The 21,820-nt window shown below is 41.4% G+C and overlaps 2 protein-coding genes across 4 annotated transcripts in view; one reads left to right on the top strand and one right to left on the bottom strand.

The window, feature by feature from the left end:
- LOC310889977 (aldo-keto reductase family 1 member B1-like) overlaps positions 1 to 1,157 on the top strand; it is a 37,619-nt gene extending 36,462 nt beyond the window's left edge. For all 3 annotated transcript variants that reach the window (XM_083818324.1, XM_083818322.1, XM_083818319.1), the window contains exon 10: positions 514 to 1,157. In XM_083818324.1, coding sequence (XP_083674450.1) covers positions 514 to 556 — 43 coding nt within the window. In that variant the 3' untranslated portion in view covers positions 557 to 1,157. The remainder of the gene's footprint in view (positions 1 to 513) is intronic.
- On the bottom strand, positions 980 to 21,418 carry LOC310890039 (aldose reductase-related protein 2-like). The gene is made up of 5 exons (XM_083818441.1): positions 20,044 to 21,418; positions 11,450 to 11,574; positions 10,588 to 10,698; positions 9,518 to 9,601; positions 980 to 9,077 (listed from the first exon to the last, which is right to left on the bottom strand). Exons 1-5 carry the CDS (start codon positions 20,141 to 20,143, stop codon positions 8,991 to 8,993), a joined length of 507 nt encoding a protein of 168 aa, XP_083674567.1. The 5' UTR covers positions 20,144 to 21,418; the 3' UTR covers positions 980 to 8,990.
- Between the last annotated feature and the right edge of the window lie 402 nt (positions 21,419 to 21,820).

The following is a 21,820-nucleotide window of genomic DNA, read 5'->3' as shown; positions in this document are numbered from 1 at the left end:
GAGAAGGATTCTTGTTCATAATTTTCATTTTGTCTATATTGGAGATAGGAATATGAGGCAGACTCAAATTCATGATCAACTTTGCTTGTGGAATTTTACGTTGTCTGTCCTAACTTTTAGGTATGTTATAATAAAGGCACTATGAGCTTAATGGGTTATTGGGGAAGGGGGTGAACATTCAAGAAGTAATGTGAGGATTTGCAACTTAAAAGCCTAAAGCTAGATACGAAGTCTTTGAAAGACTGCAAAAAAGATCCTCTAGGCAGTAGACAGTAAAACCTTGAGTTGGTGATCTACAAAGTGTCTAGGTCCCACAGCCTGAAGTGCTCAGCCTGAACAACAGGAAGATACTTGAGAATCTTTGTTTACAAATGAAAGGCATCTCTAAAGAAAACAGAAGTCTGAAATTGACTCTGTTTATACAGTTCAGTTCCTCCTCTGATGATTCTCTGCAGGGATTACAGCTGCATGTAGTATTTTTCAGCTGTTAGAATAATCTTTGATTTCTTTCAGGTGCAAAACTCACAAGGACTACCCTTTCAATGCAGAGTACTGAAGATAGTTTCCTGCCTCTCTCCAGACTTCTCAGATACACTTCTGCTGTTGCCTTTGAGTTGTCTATCTAGCTTTCTCACTGCATCAGCCCTCTTTTTTTGCCCACGAAGACGCAGTGTGTGTACCCAGTGACTTTGGGTGTGGTTTTTGTGGTTTTTGTTTTGTTTTCTTTTGAGGAAGGACATGCTAAAATATTTCTGAAGAGCACACTGTGTGGACTATAGTAGAGTGTCTTTGCCAAACTGCATGTCTGGAATTGGTAAGCAAAAAACATTGAGGAAAGTTTGAGCTACTAGTCACTTACTTTGGAATATTGTGAATTGTAGCTAGTGACGTTTCTTGTCTGGATCTTGTCTGGAAGGACCAGGATATGACAGATTTTGCGTAACTAAGTTGAGGTCAGATATTTTCTAACTACTTCTGGGTTTGATTTTGTCTTTTTTGTAACACTCCATGCTTTTTTCCTCTAATTGGAAGTACCAATTGATTTCTTAAGTATAGCAGTTGCTACATGGGTAGCTCTTTGAAAAGTGTATGAGTCCTGGTTTCTTGGTGATATAAAAGCTGGGTTTGCTTATAATAAAATATAGTTTCATTACTGCGTGTAATGAGATGGTTATTTCAACAGTGCTCTTAATGGCAGTGTAGAGTAGCTGTATTATGTTAGCTGTCTGGTTACACAACTGCAAGGAAAACTACCATCTCCCCTAGAAATCACTGCAGTTGATGTTAGCTTCTCAAGTGTAACCTGCTAGCTATATATTGAACTCATGCTACTGCTTGTGGAATGCATGAGTGTTATGCATTAGTGTGTATCAGTGGCCACAGGTTTACCTTTTGGCTATTGAGTAGCCTACTTGAGCCTCTTTTTAAATACTCCTCTTCCAATATGTCTGACAGTTAATATACTAATATTTAAATCAATCTTTATTTTACTAAACTGGCAGTATATTTGGGCTAGTAGAAAAGTCATTCCTTTAAAGACATTAAGCCTACACAGAATCCTATGGGATATTTTAAGTAAACAATAGAAAACACGCACCTTCCAGGCAGGCAGCACGTGATGTAGGAAAGACTTCTGTGCTTGTACAAGCAACAGCTGCAAGTAACACAAAATGGATTTCCAAGAAACTCCTGCATCATGAGCTGGCAGTTCAAAAGCTTACTACCATGTTTTGGGAGTACAGAAGTAAGCTTATGGCCACATTTTGACACATGGGATATCCTTTGCTTTATTTTTTCTCACAATACATGCTGGTAAAGATTCTCAAGTTGTTGCCTTCTGAGAGCTGCTTAAGTCTATTCACAACGTGCATTTAGACAGATGTAAAAATGGTGGCTAGTGTTGGGGTGCCTTTCTTGAGTGTTCTCACAAATTTCTTTCCAAGTTGATTTAGAGTGTGAACCTTCCTTTGAAGGAGGGTGTGTAGTCCTGACAGGAAGAGCGTTCTTTCTGAAGGGACGAAAGGAGATAACAAAACTGTTAAGGCACGATTACCCCTAAGCAGTGAGCTTAAGGTATGCTATACAATTATGGAACCAGAATTCTACCTTCAGGTGAACTCTGCTAGCTTGAAAGGCACAGTAATAAAACATTACTGCCCAGTTAATGCAGCTGTTCTCAGAGTATTACTCCAAGTAGGCTTGTTTCCTGGTTCTGACAAAAAAAAAAAAGGTACTGAGGAGACATGCTAATTTAAAACTTGCCTTTCTGATGAATTGAAACAACCATTATATGGGGTGGGGGGAGGGTACACCACTTTTGTTATCCTCAAATGCTTTTTAAAATCTTTCCAGTATAGCTCAGGTCAGACTTTGTGCAATACATATTTGGTCAGAATAATTTACGACAGCCTCACCAGACAAGATTGAGTTAACTTTAAACATGCAGGGAGGGAGGAGAGAACTAGTGTCTGACTCTAAGCAATATTCTTCTCCAGTGCTGATTCTCCTAACATAAATTGATTATAATCACTTTAAATTCTGGTCTTAAAGGCAAATACAAAAAGTTTCAGCTCCAAAAGTGGTTCTGTATATCTATAATGCAATAAATAAAAGCCTAGAGGCATCAAGAAAAAGCAGACCAGCTAATGTTCTTAGATTATAATGTTCTTAGATTAGTCTGAACTGTGACAGAAAACCGTTTGCGGTGGTGTTGACTTGCTTGGAAATATCATCTTTGTGCCAAGTGTTCCAGCAAGGAGTTATATTGCGGATAAGGGACTCCAAAATAGTACATCAGGCTCTGTTCATTTCCTCTGTTTTCATTTCACTGTAACTTTATGGAAGTTTGTGCCTGGAATTTTTCCATTCTCTGAGTTGGAATTTTTCCACTCTCCGAGTAGGAATTTTACTGGAGAACACTTTCAGACAGACTGCCCTGCAGCAGCGGGAAGGACCAGCAAGCTCTCGGAGAGGAGTGGTATTGTAACAGGCTTTCTCTGTATTTTGCTGGCTGACCTAAGGGGGAAGAATTTGGAAAGGGTCATTCTGGGACACAAGGCAGTGCTTAATCAACAGAGAACTTGGATCCTTGGTGAAATATGAGTGGGAATAGAGGAAAAACAAATATCCGAGGGAAGAAACAATGATGCCTAAGCTTGAACAGAAAGCTGGCTGTTGACAGAGGATGAAGAGTAGGAAGGGAGCGAAAGAGATCAATGACAAGGTTTTCTTTTTTTAATTTAACTTTAATTTTTAACTTTCTATAATCTTTCTATAATTCTTCAAGGCCAGATATAATTAAACAAGGCTGAAACGGGAAGAGCCAGTCTTCTAGACTACAGCCAAGTCTTCATTTAATTTAAACCCCATGCTTGGGCCACTCTCTACATACCAGGGTAAAGATTTCCTTTCATCTCCTAAAAGGTAAAGTGGAATGATCAAAGAATACTATATCCGGAGCCTAGCATTCCTGCTAACTGAGTTCTTCCTGCTATAACTGCTCACAGCGTTTGTTTTTCTATTGTGACTTGACGGATCTCTGGACTTCTGATCAAAGAAACTTTTAAGGACAAATACAATCTTGTAGCTCTTACAATGAAATGCTTTTTTTGTTCTTTCTCAATTTAAGGACTTGTCAACAAGGTGGAGTTGAACTACATTTTTAACTAGATTTTCTCAGGACACCACTGCAACAGCTAAGCTAGTGTGGTACTGTAGGACCGCTAGGAAGGGAAGTCCAGCTGGCTCACAGGAAAAATTAAGAACAAGATGTGATCAGTCCTAGGACCTGTAGAATTAGTACTTGCACTCAAAATTCATGTGTTTTTTTCAGTTGCACTCTTACTACTTGAAATACTAGACTAGCAGGTCTTTTTTCATGTTAAAAGAAGATTTCTCTGAGAGAATAGATGCATTTCAGTAGTAGCCAAGAGCAGTGGTGAACTGGTTTATTGGGGAAATGGGTACCTTTTCAAAACCCAAGTTTTGTTTGGGTAGCAGAGGAGAATACAAGAAGCTGCCATCAGTATCAGATTTGAGATGGGATACCACCAACAGTCTTACAGGTACAGTATATTTCAGCATGCAATTAACATTGCTTTGGGAGAAAATGGCTTGACTTCTGATATTGGAACACAAGCCTGGCTGGTTGGAACCACTCCATATATAATGCTCTGTAACTTAGTCTTTACTTTCCTCTGGGGAAGACAAGGCTCTTCCTGCTGTTCCTGAGATTGACCCAAGTGCATATTGTAATGCTTGTGCAGAGCTGTGAAAACTGGGCCACAGGAAACTCCTCGGGATACTCCTTGTATTCATGTATTCACCAAGGTGAAGGTATTACTAGAAAACTGAGGTCTTTGGGGCACAGAACAGTTGACTTGAGACAAATAACTTTCTTTTTAATCGCTTAATCCCTAGTTTATCAACTGTAAACTGTCAGTAGCTATTTGTAATGCACCAGACATACCCAGCCTTGTCCTTGATCACTTAAAGTATAGAGTTGAGTCTTACTCTGGCAGGGCCTTGCTCATTTAAATGGAGAAGCCACTCAAAACCCTTTCACAGGTCACGTTGCTCTTGCACTTTAATTCATTAAAGTGCATGGCATGGGACCATTAGTACAAACACTTGCAAGACTACATTTTGCTCAAATTCTTCAGAAAATCTAGACTGCATATTCAGCTTAATATAAGTTTTCTTAACTGATTGTTTCCTTAAACTGTTTTACTTGACATGCAGTTATTCTGCTAGAATAAGCCTGACTACAGCTGATAGCTGTTCATAAAAACAGCTGAACTAAACCAGATTAAATGTCTACCAACTGCAGCATCCTATCCAACTATGGCCAAAACCAGTTTTCTAAGGTGAGTAAGTAGAGTATTATAGTGGTGTTCATTGAATAGTCTGACTGCAGTTTAAGGTATTTAATGTTTAACAGCCGTTGGTTAACTTCCTTTTTCAGTTACCTTGTGAATCTTATACTCCAAGGGAATAACTTTTACAACCATATGCTTTTGTGAAGAATTGCTGTCTTATTTGTTTGGGAGTTGTCTGCTGCAAGATTCATTTGATGCTCCCGACTTTTATGGTGGAGGAGGTAGCACCAGGTCTATCTCCTTTCACATTTTCCAAGCTGTTCCAGACTTTGTAATGTTCTGTCATAATTCCTTGCATTGGTATCTGATCAAGAAGAGTCTTAGCCTACTTAATTGCTCCCTATTGAAATTACTCCTGTGCTATTGATCATCCTATTAAGTCTTCTATAAATCTTTCTGAGAGGGAAGTATGGGCTAGAACTCTTTGTGCAGGACTGAATACAAAAAAGTTCATAGTGGAACAGATCTGTCTTAATGTTTCTTTTCTTTCTGGTTGCTTTTGAATGATACTGAGTTCAATACAAATTGTGGAAAAGCTTAGAATTATATTAGATGGAAAACCTGAGCAGCAAAATGTTCTGAATTTTACCTGTTGTTCCTTAGCTATGTTCCCATGTTTTTCCTCTAAAACATGAGCATAATGTTATTTTTTCACCCAGCCCCTTTGGAACTGTTAATGAAGGGCTGACTATACTGGAATGGATGAACTGCACAATAAAAGCTCAAGTCATGGGACAGCATGTTGTGATACAAAGGCAAAATGCTAAGCTAAGCTATTGTCCATTCATTGGGTTCAGTGTGGTGCTGTGGATAACCTCACTGCTGACTCGGAAAGATGTATCTGAAGGTTTGCTTTAAGAGCACTGTCACATAGCTGATGGAAACTGATAATGATTTGGGATAATTTAATCTTCTCGCTGTAGTTCCAACAGAAAGTGGGTGACTGTGCTGCTGAGGAAGTAGGCACATGGGAAGAGGAACTGCTAGTCCTTCAAGGATCTTACTCAACTTTTTTCCTCTCCTGTCAATTGAATTTACAATAGCTGTAAAAGAATCCTAAGTCTTTCCTTGCCTGTCATGGCGATTCTTCACAAGCAGGTTCTATGTAAAGCAAAGGCTGAACTTGCAAAAACAGAAGAGAACAGATTTTTGGAATCCTCAAAACTGAAAAAACTGAATACAGGGTGATCATGCTTAGTGGCTTCCTCTCTACAGATCTCTGTAATTAGAGCAATGCCCTGGTGACACCTGTTGGAATAAGGGAACTGGTGAAGCAATGGAAGTGCTTCTCAAGCAGCCCACAGCAGGCTTGTTACTGTTGTGGGCTGCTGTGAGGCACCTGTAGTCTGACAGAAGGATATCTTGTCTAAGTTGTATGGCTGCAGCTGTGCTGCAAAGTACAAGATACTTTATTGCCCCATAACAGATACCACCCAACTTTTTTTCTCCTACCTCTGGTAAAGTCTCTGCAGCTGGAAAAAAAAAAAAACACTATTGTCTGTAAAAACAAATGAACAATCTCTGGCTTCTAGCTTGTTTTGAATTTTTTTACTATTATATGGCTGCTGTGATCATGTAGTCTGACTTCCTGCCTACTACAGTCTATAAACATCCTGTAAATAACTTTGATAGTTGTGATTAAGTTGGAATGTTGTTAAAAAAAATTCCTCTGAAGCAGAGTATGTTTCAAGTTTCAAGATAGGCTGTGCACCACAGCCTTGAGTGAGCATTGCTCCTCCTGCTGTGGATTGACAGCCTGACTGCTGCTTCAGAAAAGCTCCAGCTCTCCTCTGACTATTTCTGACAGAAACAAGGCCACAGTCTTCAATCCTGGGAAGCACAGCCTGTTCCATGCAGCTTACTTTCTAACTGGGGTTATGATGATGTACTGTAACTGACCTTTTCAATTTAGCATATTGGGGCAAAAAAAAAGAGTCTGTTGCAAGCATCTTTCTGTCCATACTACTACACTAAACTGTTTGGGGTCAATGGCTGATGCATGTTTCAGAGCAGCACTTTAGAAGAGTTGCTGTAGGAAATTAATTTGACAGAATTGCTTTCCTTACAGCATTTTGTAAGAGTCTAAAGTAGCTAAAAGATATGTCATCACTTCCTTTATAGACTTAAAAACCTCAACTTCAAAGAAGATCAGCTGGCAAAGGATATCCATGAGGTCTGTATCCTAGCCCTGAACCTTAATTACATAATCATCCTTCCTCTCTGCAGGTAGTGCTGGTTCACATTGTCCTACTGGGCTGAAAGAGCCCAAAGGGATTACAGGAGTTTTGTGGGTCAGAGTTCAAAAGCAAGAAGTCTTGATTAACAGATAGTTCATTAAAACTTGAAAACTTGAGCAGATGCATGGGCTAAAGCAACACTGACTCCCCACCCCAAAACCAACATTCAGTAACATCCTTTGGGTCAAAACACAAAATGGTATCAAGGGAATGATACAAGGGTGAAAACCTACTCCTGGCTTCTAAAAGCTGCCCAACTTTTGTTTGTTAAATAAGACTGCTGCCAAACAAAATAATTCCTGTGTCCTTCATCGGACTGAATTTGCTGGGAGAGATTCACACTCTGAACTGCAGGTATTCTACTGATAAAGGCAGTATTTATATACTAGTAGATACAATAAACCAAACATACGGATCTCCTACTAGTTTGTTAGTATTTAGCAGTTCATAAATGTGGAAACCTCATTAAGAAAACAGCTCCAGAAACATAATTCAGTGTCCTCTGAAGTGTTGTCAATCACTTACAATGAAATTACTGAACTTGGTAACAATCTAAAATCACATTGTCTACTCATAATTAAACATCAGAAGACTTTTATATTAACAACTAAAAACTAGTTAGCATGTTTTGACCTGTTGTCCAAAAATATAAGCACTAGGAGAATCTTTAAGTTTCTTTACACTTTGTCATGATTTGTTTATGATGAAGGCTGTTTTTCACAAGTCCCAGGGGTTCGGGATTATTAAGCTTCTTTAACTGTCATTACTAAATGCTAATACAATATGTATTTTGTTACAACTGAGAACAATTACAAGATCAAAGTAAAGATACAGGTAAAGGAGGGATAGAACTGTAGTTGATACTAAAGAAAGCAAACTCATGCCTGCTTGAAGTTTACTCCTCAGTAGTCCCATGTATTCTTCCATCTTGTGCGATACATATTCAACTTCTGCTGTGATTTAATATGCCTGAAGCACTACAAATCACTTCAATGAAATATAGTCCTTCTGATCCCTGAGGGATCTGAAGATAATGCCCACATTAGCCCTCCAAAAAGACGGTCCTTGGGGTTTTTGCATCAGAAAGAGAGCATATGATTAAAATGCTCATATCATATAGTCTTAAAGCTGAGAAAAAAAGAGCTTCCCCCCCACCCCAGTGAAAGCTCTCCAGAGCTAAAACTGTGAACTGCAATAAAAACAAACCCTGGTTACCTTACATAGGGTGATGGAAGTTCATGCTCTGTAACCTTCACATATGCCAATGACCTCGTTCTCAGAAGATAAGATAACGTTTGCATAGCGGAAATTGCCAAACTTCTCTGCAATATTAAATTACTCTCTTATGAACTACAAGTTTGCAGAATTCTATTAGATAAGTGAGTAAACCTAGGGAAACGATAAATGGCAGATCTTGCTAAGTCCGTATATAACTGTTCTGATATCTAGATGCTGCCCTAATAATGTTAGCATAAATACACAGGCACAGATTTTCACTTAAAAAAAAAATTTGCAACTCATTCTTAAAATGGAGTTTATTTACAGTGACTGTCTGTTACATAAAGTAGCCAAAGAAAACAAGAAAAAAATGCCTTTTTTTTTTTTTTTTTTAGAATTTCCAACTGATTCTGATTTTCAGGCATTACTCTGAAATCCATTACAGGTATCTTAACATACAATGTCCCCCGCATATTAGAGCATGGACAGTGCTCTAATAAGCGCTGGTGCTGGATTCCAAAAGATACGGATGTGCCAGGTATTGGCTAAGGTTACCCCTTTCTTTAAGCAAGGCTATCAAAGTATGTCTGTTAAGAGGTTATGCAATCCAAAATCCAATCCTGCTGAAAGACAGAGGAGGAGGGGAAGAGGGAGGTACTCACTCACTTAATGCACAGATTCGGTATTGCTTCTTGAAGGTGAGGAAGGTTTTCATCTCCTCTCTAGCCAATTCACAGTCAAACACCTGAAAAAAACGATCCCAAACAGCTGGATTATACCAATTTGCAAAAAGACAAATATAAGTTCATTTGCAGAAAGAATACCAAAAACAGAAGTAGAAAAGTGTTGTATTTGTTGAAGCACTAGAAAGCATGTAATAGATGGGTGTTTGTAGTGAACAATGAAATAATGTCAAAGTTATAATGCTGGTGGGAGCCTAATTGCATCATTTTTACATCACCAGGTGGAAAAGTTACTATTTCTTTCTTGATCTGTTTTAATGATGGAGTCTCAGGTCCTTACTTTTAAAATAATATCTATCATTTATAGAGAAGTAACCTGCATGGTATCTGACAAAAGTTTTTTGCAGTTCTAGGTGTGAAGGGGATACTTTGTTCCACTGGCAGAATGGATTTCTCTGTGTAAGACTAACACCACTAAGAATTTTGTACGGTACCCTCTTACCTTAAAATTTTCCTCAATACGGTGTGGAGTGACAGATTTAGGAATTACACTCACATTTCTTTGAATACGGAGCTGGATGAGCACCTGAAAGAACAGAGAATTAAAGCTGAGAAGTTCTGCCCATCTTCTGAAAGCTGAAAATCGTATTTGCCTACATGGCTACAGGGAGCAGCCCTACTGATAATCAGAGATGATTTACATAGGAAAAACACAGAAAAAGCACTAAAATAAGCACTTCCTAATTATTGCATGAAGTCATTTAATTGTTATTTTTCTCAAGTTGAGATGACAACATGGGAGTGCATTGAACAAGAATTCAGAATTGCCCAGGGTTACTGTGTGTAGAAGTGGCTAGTGTGCCAATTACAGCCCACCAGTTAAAATCCAGACATTGATCATTAACAGTCATCTAACACTAGGTCTTTAAAAATATTCTAAGACTAGTTTTAAAGTGTTACATTCTGGATGAGACAGCTGGAACTCAACTTTCCATAAAGTCTTTGTAAATAGTTATTTTGGCACAAGTTGGAAAACTACGTGTTGCAGGGGAAAATACAATGAGCAGTGGGCAGTTGTCCTATCATCCATAAGCACAGTTTCTCTGGTAAGTCCCAGGTCAGAGAAAGCCATGGAGACTGGAATAAAAGCAAATTTCTTCAAGTCAGCCATTTAAAAACCCCAGGTCTCAGCAGGACATCATGCTTCCTATTTTTGCAAGTGTGTGGTGCTTTGGCTTTATTTGTTTGTTGGTGTTTTTTTAGATCAGAAGTTTTCTTATGTGTTTAATAAGCTTGCCAAAGTTCAATTAAGAATTATCTTCACAACTTTCACCAACCAAATGATCCTTTTTCTCCTAAACATGAAGATCTAGTAACAGCACAGGAGCGAATTAGTGGACTGGATATCACAATAAGCATGAGAAAGGTTTCTGTCTGTCCTTTTTAAGAAATTGTCAAGCATTTTTCTAGTTATATCAGTTTTACTCTATAAGGGCTTATCCACACACTGATTCTGGTCATTGTACTGGCTCCAATATATGTGTGAGAAGTCGTCTCACAAAGCATTCTTACCATGGCCAGTTGGGTGCTCCAAGGGACTGGAGCGTATGTAGTGACAGAGATCCCCTTGGACTGGCAAAACTTAATCAGCTCTTCCTGAGGAAGGTATGGGTGGCTCTCAATCTACAAAAATAAGAAGATAGTTTCTTCAAACACAGAAGCGACTTCAAGGTTAAACATCGGTATGGTGACCTACTAACTCCACATCAGCTTGAAAAGACTGCTCTTGTGCAGTTATGTGGTTTTTAAGAGTGTCAGCCAGTATTCCAGATTGTTTCCCCTTCTTCTCAACCCTGCCCAGCAAGGCCCGATCTTCATACATTAGTTTCCCTTTCCAGCTCCCTGCCACACTTTACATAACTTCTCACAGTCCCATATTAATGGACTCCAAGCTCCAGGTGTCCACGTCCAGCTGGAGCACCCACCCGTCATCGGATCCAGCCCTACCTATTCCAGTCCTGCCCGACCCACCAGTGGTGTACCCAGCTCCGATCCCTGCCAGCACATGGGATGCATGTGGGGGCACCAGGAGCAGAGCGGGGCAGCCTCCTGCCCCACAGCCTCAGCTGCAGAGCTCAGCTCCCGGCCCGCAGGAGCCTGGCGCTGCAGTCAGAGGTAAGGTGAAGCTTTGTGAGCCAGCTGCACCGCAGGCTTGTGTAACTGCAGCTTTCTGTGCAAGTGAGGGCATAGAACAAAAGTTTTTCATTTTTCCTGCGTTTTCCATTGCTTGGTAATTCAGCCAAATACAGGTGTATTCTCACAGGGATATCAAAAAGCACACCCCTGGCATAAAAGCATGGCCAGACACGTTCTGCTAAATGCAACACCACAGATGGGTATGATGCAAGTACTGATGAGGTGAAGAAGCATTTACCTGATTATTTGCAGCTTTGTGGTTTAAATCTGGTTTGCTCAAGAGCCGATCTATCTGTCTACAGTTGAAGCTGGAGATTCTGATGGCTTTTACCATTCCCACACATCCACCACCTCTTCCTTGGCCTAGAAATAGCACAGAATCAGACTTGTTATTGAACTAGGATTTCTTTTTCCCCATAAGGAAAAAATGCCTGCAGAAAGACTTCAGTGAAAACTCATCACAGCTGGGATGCTCTTGTGATGTGGCATTCGTACAGCACAGTGAACATTGGGATCCTGGTCAAAGACTCAAGAGTCTCATATCAAGTGTCATCATACATAAAAACAACAGCTCTATTCCTGATTAACAATTATTACACTGTAATTATTTTAGTGTAATGCAGCTATTTTGAAATGCTATCCCTCAGTAGACCTTCTTTTCCAAAATATTAGAGTGGTTTTTTTTTTAGAATAATTCCTCAGCTAACAAAATAAATATCCCGTAATAAAAAGCCTGTAGCTGGAACAGAGGGGCTGAACAAGGAGCTATTTTGGGAGAGCCACAACAGAGAACCTGATCCTCACTGCTGATGAATTTCCCAGGGGAGCCATACCACTTAGCTGTGGCCGTAGAGCACAAGCAGAGCTACACTCCTGCCACCTCCTATTTTCTTCCACACTAACAATAAAACAGTTTGACAGCCTTAATTAGCTTGGCACCTCCAACATAGAAGAAGCAAGAGAAAAATTATTTACTGCCTTCAGAGCAGAAGATACACCTCTAGCAAAACAGAAATCCTATTCATTTGAAGTTGCTATCATAAGCAGCAGCCTGACATAACCAGGTTTTTCCTTTAAGTGAGAAACAAAATCGTGCTTTGTTCTTGGGGTCAGACAGAAGACAGAAGGGGAAAAGCATCACTGAATTCTTTCGACCGGCGAGTCTCTGGTCCTCTTTTGCCCTGGCCATGCTGAGCACAGGGGGGGCAGAGGGCCCAAACCAACAGCAAGCAGAAATTGGTGCCTGCGCCCAGGTCTGGACTCACGCACCCAGCCACCAGGTCCGGGCAGCTCCAGCCGCTGCAGGGCGTATGTGCACAGCTTCCCTCCTGCCATGCCCACCCAGCAGTAGGCATAAAAATACCTCAATTTTGGCAAAGTGAGACAAGAAGAAGCCCCAGGACACAGAGCAATCAGCAATCTGGGATTCTTCACGTTGGAAATTCTCCCCAGATGACTCCCAGTGTGGTCAGTGGGAAGTTTTCAGGCTGTTATTTCAAACTAGCAAGAATTTTTAATCATGTCAACAAACATTCCTCCACGTATTCAGAACATCTGTACCACTGGGAATGATCATACCATTGCCATCTGCAGGAAATAGCTCCTCTCCGGCCTGTCATTGCGAAAGAAAAGTGTGTTTAAGGTAGACTGAATCATAAGTAGTTAAAGGAATCACGTAGAAGTCCAGCAAGCAAGTGGAGCTGGAGACACGGTGGATATCCTGGCTTACGTTTGTGTTGGGGAGAGAGGTGGCCAAGAACACTAAACTGTATGAGCACGGTAATCTTCAAGAAAATCTGTCTCTGGAGAATCCGTCCTGCAGGCAGAGGAAGGGCAGACACTTTTATGTGCTCCAGTCGGGTTGTGGGAAGTCTGGGGATGTGACACAATGGGGAAGTGAGGATTTATTTAACCAGGGGGTAGAGAGAGAAGAGAAAAAAGGGAATTCACAACTGTTTGATCCTGGATAAGCAACAAACGGCCAAATCCCAGGCTTTAAGAGGAATGTGATATGGATGGCGATTTGATCCATGACATGGAAATGCTGTGCAGGGGAAAATAAGGTGATTTTGTACTACGAGACCTATCTTCAGCAGCCATGACTTTACCTTTCCTCCTGGGCACGCCGTACTGAGGTTCATCATTATGTCTTAATGAGGTTTAACAATGCTCTTCATTAGAGAGCAATAAGGACTCATCCAGTCCCAAAAGAAAAAGTGGCAGAGCCCCGACAGGGCTTACGGGAGTTCAAGCCTCATCCCTTGAATCCCATGGGCCAGTGCATCAGGTAGAGATCCAAATAACCCAGCAGGAGGGCAGCGAGTGCCTTCTAGCACCCCTCCTTCACCAGGGACTCCTCATGGAAGGTGCCCCACAGCTGGGGGGACACAGAGCCCAGGAGCTCCTCTCCCAGCCTCACGGCTCCAGAGCATCCCAGGCAGGGAGGACACAGAAGCAGCTCACGGTACGGGACAACTCATTTTGAGGGAGGTGCGGTTCTGCGCACCTTATTGTATTTGCAGCAATACCTGTCCGCTAAGTAAAATAAGACAGAGAGGCTCTAAAATTACAACAGTTTAGACAACAATCAAACAAAACGAATTAAAAAGCAAAACTGGTTTTGATTAAACCAGTTTTGATTAAAAATCAACCTGCCAGTTTCCAGCAGATAGAAGTTACTTTATTTTTCCTACCATTGTTGTCGGGGGGAAAACCAAAACAAAACATAACACCCAGGAGTTAACAGGCTGAGCCCAGCAGCGCAGCGGGAGTGACGACAAGTACAATAGCCAGGCTTCCTATCTCAGAGGCAGCTGAGAGCATGGCCTCAGTTCCTGTCTCCATTGCTGACAATGGATATCGACTACAAAAAAATCTCTCCCACATCAAGCCATTTTTTTCAAGAGCTGACCTCTCCCTTCTCTCCATCCACAAAAGGCTTACACCTGACAGAAAGGAGTTAACTCCCAGCCTGGCTCCATTTGCAGGCTGGGACCTTGTCTCTCCTCCTGAGAAGTGTCCTCATGTGAGATGAGTTACTCAAGGACGCACCTTACTGACAATAAAGAGGTCTTCTCACCTCAAAACGCCCTCCCCAATTTTTTTCTCGTAGTGCATCCTTGATTTCACTCTCATTCTGGTGCACGAAGGCACAGTCAAAGTGGCGGTACCCAACATCAACAGCAAACACCACCACATCTCTTGCTTTTCCTTGCAGAGACTGAAACAAGAAGGGAAGTCACCTAGTCGGTATGTAACAGAAAAAGAAGTTTGCTGTCCTCCAAATCTGGAGAGTTTAAACCCCAAAATGATGAGGTGCTCTATTTTGGATCTTGCTTTTGTTGGTTTTCCAGAATAAGGTGAACCCTTTGGCACTTGCCACAGCAGTCACAAGAGTTGCCCAAGCTGATCTGCCTTTTTATAACGATTGAATGCTCACATTCAGACAGCAAGGTATCTTGAAATAAATTCTAACTTACCCAGAAAAAAAAAAGCATTTTCAGTCTGAGATACTAGCAGCCTAAAAAAATGAGCTGTCCCTGGAAAGGCTGCCGGCCCTGCACGCGAACAAGACGCCTCTTGTTGGCACAGAACAAGGGACACAAGAGGACTGCAAACCACTACAGACAGTGCCACCTCCCGGGGAAAACACACAACACGGGGTGTGAGACCGAAGTAAATCACTTCAAGTTCTTGGCTCAGAGACACCGAAGAGTTGTTTGATGACTGCACACCAATTCTGGAAAATGGCACTTGAAATGCAAACATGATTCAAAACCACAACCACTGCCTACATTTAGCTTAATAACATCACCTTTTAAAAATGATTTCAGTTTTCCAAGTATTTCCAAACAAAGGGTGCTTGGTTGGTTCACCTTAATTCAAAATGATATCACATGGAAACCACAGCAGGATTTGGGGTTCTTGGTTTTGTTTGTTTGTTTTTTGCATGAGGCTACACATGACCAAGTACCAAGTTTAAAGTTGCACAAGTTTTCATTTTTGCAGCCTTTCCCAATCCCACCCCTTCTGATGTATAAATAATACTGCTCTTTGTGTGTCATGGGAAAGCAGACTAACAACAACACCTTGTAGACAACACAGCACAGAGTATTTATCTCTGGGTGCTGCTGGAGCACGGGGAGGCTCTTTGCTGTGGCTGCCCCATCCCTGGAGGTGCTCAAGGCCAGGCTGGATGGGGCTTTGGGCAGCCTGGGCTGGTGGGAGGTGTCCCTGCCCATGGCAGGGGGGTTGCAACTCAACGGTCTTTAGGGTTCCTTCCAACCCGAAACACTCTGCGACACTGTGCAGGAGAGACAGTGGGAGAAACCACAACAGCAACTGCTGCTTTTGAGTGGAGGTGAAGCCAGTGGAGGACAATGGTGACAATACACCGTGTCATTACGTAAAGCAAGATGTTTTCAGGAAAAATAATCTATTTTATATTACAGTGTGCTCACTGAACAGGACTTCAAATTTCTGAAGTCAGGGTGATGGGTAAAGAGGATGCCCCGTTGTTCCACCAAAACACAGGGAGTTGCAGCACAGGTTGTGTGAGAACCTCGATATCACAAAGCTTTGATTAATTAATCTCAGTAGGTTTGGGCCACCTTTTCATTGCAGTAATATAAGAGATTTTGTGGTGACAGAGATCACATGAACAAAAATTTCCTTCTGTTAGTGTCCTAACAGGTTCCTTCAGAGAGTTCATGAATCCTAGCGTTAGTGGCCTCACACAAGGCACTTCATTTAAAACCTATTTATTTACGTTTAGGCTTCTTAGTGTCTGCAGACCAATCAAGACTGAAAGGGTTAAATGAACTGAGCCCTATTTGCACTTAAGTTATGCAATAATTAGCATCAGCTGACCAAAAAATATAACAAGAAGAATTTAACATACTTTCATGGTAACTGAACAGTGTGTTATAGACTTGGCAGCTTACAATTCAACATACTTAGTTTTCAGCCTCAAGTTCAAGGGACAATCCACTTTTTTTCTCTTTCTTAATAAGCTCACTTTCACCCCTTTTAAATGCTTCTCTCCTTTTATATTTGTAATTCAGTACATCCTTAAATATTCTCTCTTACCTAAACCGAATACATTTCCATAGTATTTGCAAGTAAAGAGCTACCCAAACTATTTTTCTGCAAAGTGCTATGTATTCATCTGTTGTCATATGGAAAATTTATCCTCGGTCTCTAAGGAGTTCACGTAGATTCCCATTTCCAAATCCACCACTCATCACTTAAATTCCCATATTTACATATGTTCATCAAAGATGATACCTACACAGTATGCTAGGATACTAATACACAGCACCAAGAGCAAGAACAAAGACAAATAGGCTAGGCAGAATTTTTTACTTCTGCAGTACGTTTTTTTGTTGGTGGTGGTGGTTGGTTTTTTTTGCCTGGTTAAGAAAAAATCTCATTGTCATCACTACCTGCTCGCTTTACAAATTTTCTGGAGACAGGTGTAAAAAGCCTTCAATACCTGAAATATTTAAAGAGGCAAGAAATACCCTATAGAGGACTTGGTGCATTTTCCTGACCCAAAGAGAAGATGGCTGGAAAAGTCTTCTGCCTATCTATTGGTGTCACCTGTGTGACCAGAGACATTGCCCCTCCCTCCTGCCTTGTGGTTGGCTGCAGGCAAGGAAAAAATGAACAGAATGAATATAATAAGTGACAGGAAAAAAAGGTGTTTTGCCTTTATCTCACCCTTTGGAGAATGTCAAAATTTACTGCAGACTTCTTCCATGTATTTGTTGGGTGAATTTGTTGTGCCAGTTACACATATTGCATTGACTGAGGTTGCAGCTTTTTGTATACCTCATAGTCTATGCTTTTCTGCAAGAAAAGTGATATTTGAGGAGTTCACACACCCCCGAAGAGCCGTTTCTGGTCTCATCTGTCTGCTCCCAAACATACCACCAGAAGGCGCCACCAAGCTGTTTGTCTTAGGAGGAAGCACAGTTCTGCCCACAGGGGGGATCAAGTAGCCAAACCTCACCATCAAAATCACGGGCTTTGAAGGGTTTCTGGGTGATCTAAAGCCCCTCTGTAGTTTTTGCCCTGCCCCTTGACTGAGGTTTTACTGTGGAAGTGTCAGATTTATCAACATTATCTTTTCTCTCAAAGAGGAAATAGTTTCTTTGGTGTTTGCCATCAATAACTGCACAAGAGGTGTTAACTCAATTCATATTCCATTATAAGCAACTTTTTTCTCAGCTATCCATCATTACCATTTTTGTCATTCTACAGATCTTGGATTCTCCAACTCCTTGCTTACCATACAAAAGTAATTTCTAATATCAGAAAATACAAAATTTTCAGCCTCAATTTAGGAATATATCAGTCCAGTGATTATGTGAATTCACACCAGTGAAGGTGCATTTACATTTTCACTAGGATTTCTTCATCTGCTCACAGAGCTTCATGCCTACAGATAATATTTCATTTTGGCATAAGATTCTGAGATTGAATGATGGCTTATCTATACTATAATTTGCTGCATTACACAATATTTTAAAGTCAGCTATTAACTAAAAATGGCTTTTCCTCTTCCCATTCATTTATAGTCTTCCTGCATTTCTCAGGATTAATATTAGCATTCCCAGGATGTAATAATAATAATATCTCATCAAAAGTCAAACTACTTGATTGTTTGACACATTTAAAATGTTCTGATAATTATTTTTTTTTTGGTATCTTTAAAATAATCAAGTAAACAATGGATTATTTACCATTCAGCTGTTAATGACAAACTTTTGGAGCGTTTTGACATTTCCACTATGCGATTTGTCAAGAACCACAGAGAAAAGATGGTCCTTTTAAGCAAGCATTCCCCCACTTGAAAGAAGAGCTAAGGAATAAATAAAACTTTGTCTTTTCAAAATCCATTGTGTTAGCTCTGTGTGATTCTTCAAAATCAAAATTATTTTATCTACAAGACAGATGATCAATAATGGCAGGTGTTGTGATCCTTGATGTTGTGTTAGTGCTACTTTATAGCCTTATCTGTTTGTACACTGTCATATATTGGATAGTTTACCATTCACAAGGAAAAAACTTTTGCATAAATTGCATAAAAAAATTACAAGGCTTAGGAAGAATAGCAGTCTATTCTGGAATACCACAAGCTTCTCATTTTTGTAGAGTGGTTTTGACCCCAGCCTGGAGGTTTCAGAGCGCTACCCAAAATTTGGCAAGAAATTATTTCAAAGATATGAGTGGTAAACACTTATTTTTATCCAGCTATTTATGAACTTTTCCTTCCTTGACACTTCTTTGCCTTTTACAGCAAAACCCAGCCCCAGGGTAACACCACATTTCAACAGGCAGAGATGCCCAGAGACCCAGTACAGGTCACTTCATTCAAGCACCTTTTGCTGCACGCAGATCCTGCACACAGCATATATTTAATGTGAAAGCATAAACCCATTGTGTTGCATTTAGCACACATAAAAGACAGCAAAGTCTGAGGGGCCATGAGGTTGAGCATGAGCACATTCAGCACCCCCAGGACAGACACCCACAGAGCCCCAACAGGCCAGCAGCCATGAGCCAGGTGGCCAAGCTCAACCCTGCTGCTGCCTGCAAGAGGTCCCCACTGGCACCAAGCTCCAGTCCTCCAGCACCAGATTTCCTTGAGGACTTTGTACATTTGTACATTTTTGCATCTGGTAGTTTTTTGCATTTGTACATTTTTGCATCTGGTAGTTCTCCTCTTGTATCCCCAGTCGTTGCTGGTGCCCATCTCAACCAGTAGCGTCTTCCTCTGCCTGCAGCCTGACCTTTTCTGCACAGCTCTATGCAGGAGATGTTCTTGCAGCTCCTTCCTACAACCTGTTCTTTTCCACAGCAGTCAGCACCTCAACCCTATGTCCAAAGATTTTAATCGAGATGTGCGAATGGGACAAGCCGAAGGATAACCTATTAATGAGAACCCCTAATCAAAAGAGAAGCCCTAATGAGAGGGACTCCCCCTTGACCACAACACTGCTCTGCCAGTACCACGGCAGGCCTGGGGAGCTGCACTGCTGCCCTGGCAATACCTCACTCAGTGAGGCACATTTCCACACTGAAACAAACTATGCATCCCACCAGTGGGAGGGCTTTCAGTCATGAGTCTATTTTGGAAAACAATACTTAATTCCCTTTCTTATTTAACACCCTTTCTTAAGTCTGCCTGAAGGTCGTGGTTGCCTTTAACTTCTTTAACTTTGCCTTTAACTTCTTCCATTTTTCACCACCCATATTCCTGTTTGTTATGTTTTCTTAATTCAGGTAGATTTACCTCAGAAACATTTCCAGTTTCTTGACCACATTTGTATCAGAAATGTGTTCTCTTTTAAGCTCTTTAAAGCATTTGTGACTCCTGAGCCTACTTTTGCAGGCAGGTGCCTGCTGTCTGCCAGCTTCAAGCCGGTAAAACATAAACCAGCTAGTGTGGGAAACAGCAAGGGATCAGAGCTGAATAGCCCTATACTGAAACAAACTGCTTCATAAAATACCTCTGAAAGGTTGTCTGAGGTTACTGTTTGCACTTGAAAATGCTGCCCTCCACCTACAGCTTCAGGCACAAGCTGCATTGCCAGAAGAAATGCCAGCTGCTGGGTTCCCTTCCCCTCAGGTCCTCACAGCTCTGGGAGACCATGGGCTTCAGGGGGACAGCCTGCACCACCACGGGCCTCTCCACATGGAGATCTGCTCCGTGTGGGACCCATGGGCTGCAGGGGAACAGCCTGCTCCACCAGGGGCCTCTCCACAGGCCGCAGGGGAACTGCTGCTGTGTGCCTGGAGCACCTCCTGCCCTCCTGCTGCACTCACCTGGGGGGCTGCAGGGCCGGGTCTCATCCCTCTCTCCCAGCTGTGTTGCACGGCAGTGTTTTTTTTCCCTTTCTTCAATCTGCTCTCCCAGTAAGCCCATCCAGTGTCAGTTACTGGCTCGTCTCTGGCCAGCAGTGGGTCACGTTGGAGCCGGCTTAAACTTGCCCCTATCTGACATGCGGCAGCTGCTGGGCCCTGCTCACAGAGGCCACCCAGCTAATACCAAAACCTTGCCACGTACACCCACTACAATACATTGCTCCGATTTCCCTGGGCCTGAGTTTGGGCAGGGCAAGAAACTTGGGTCCAGTGAAAGGAGGGCAGTAAGAAAAAGCTGCCTGAAAGGAAGAGCTACAGGAAATGCCCGAGGGCTGTGGCTGGCTTCAAGAATGGTAAAAAGTAAAGCTGCAGTTCAAACCATAGGCACCAGTTTGAACCCCAGGTTGCTGACTGAAAGCTGGCTTTTTATGCGACATCCCTCTGAGGACAAGCGAGGACTGCACTTGAAAGCTCCTCAGCAAAGGAGAACCCTGTGGGAAGAAGATGCCTGAAAACTACAGCTCGTCCCCAGGAGTGCTGTCACGGGATTCATTACTGGGCTCTATCAGTCAGACAAAACAGGTTATTGTGGTCTGCTATTAGTTATCAGTAAAGCCATTGTTATTAAAATTATTAGTAATGCTAAGTCCAAATGTGTATTACACACTTCATTGTAGTTTAGAGTAACTACAATCTTATTAACCTGTGGTTTTTATTCCATATTAGGATGGCTCCTTTCTTGCAGACCTTTTTTAAACATAGAACGCTTCTGTTCAATGTTTCTGTGTACACACCAGTGATAAATAGTTAATAAGTGACTCCTGTAAATTAAAATTATACTGGAAGTAAAACATCAAGGATTGTTTCTCTTTTACTTTCATACATAATTTGGGGATTTGCAACATATAGAACCTTTAGAGACTAGGTATGATATATATGTGCATCATATAACATCAATACATACATATTTATTTAAAATTTTCTATTTTTTAATGTGTTTGTTGAAACTGGGGAATATCTGGATCTGGGCATGAGTGCCACAGATGAAGCAGACAATCTGTGTATTTTACTACTGCTCTATTGCTATGTCACAGACTCTTTCCCTTAAGACTCAGTAATCCCAAAACAAACAAAAAAAAAGGAAATGAAGATTTACCAAAATTTAGAGTAATCTCTCCACCCATTTATTCCTGCCTTTATCTTGCTTTTCAAGGACTTTGCTACCTGTGCTAGCTTTCATTTGCACAGTGGCTCTAGCACGGGGCAAATAATCCCAACTCCTTTGAAGGGACTCTATGGCTGTGTTGGCACTTGTGGCAGAAATCCAGGAGGTGGTTTTACATACCCTCCCCCTATGTAAGGTGGACTCCACATTTTATATATATAGATATATGTATACGGCTATTTTGCAGGGTATGGAATCTCAGCGCAGACTGTTTTGCCTAGCATTTAATTCCATGTACTTAATTAAGAGTCATTCATATGCAGTTTATGTAGTGCACAAACTAACTTTGCTGTGGATGCAGAGGCATCCATGGTGACTTTTTACAAAAGCAGCGCAGGTCTGGCGGAGTTTTTGAATCTATATGCAATGCACTTTGCACACTGTCCCACTCCTCTCATGGCCCAGCTGGCTCTGGAAGCAATATAAGCTGACAAGAAACCTGACAATAAAGCCTTTATATCTCCAGTGCAGGGGCCAAGTGCCCTGGGAAGGTTTAGTCTCATTTTCTCAGCT

This window comes from Anser anser (assembly GCF_964211835.1).
Source record: "Anser anser genome assembly, chromosome: 1".
Lineage (NCBI taxonomy): Eukaryota > Metazoa > Chordata > Aves > Anseriformes > Anatidae > Anser > Anser anser.
This window is presented reverse-complemented; position numbering and strand designations above follow the sequence as displayed.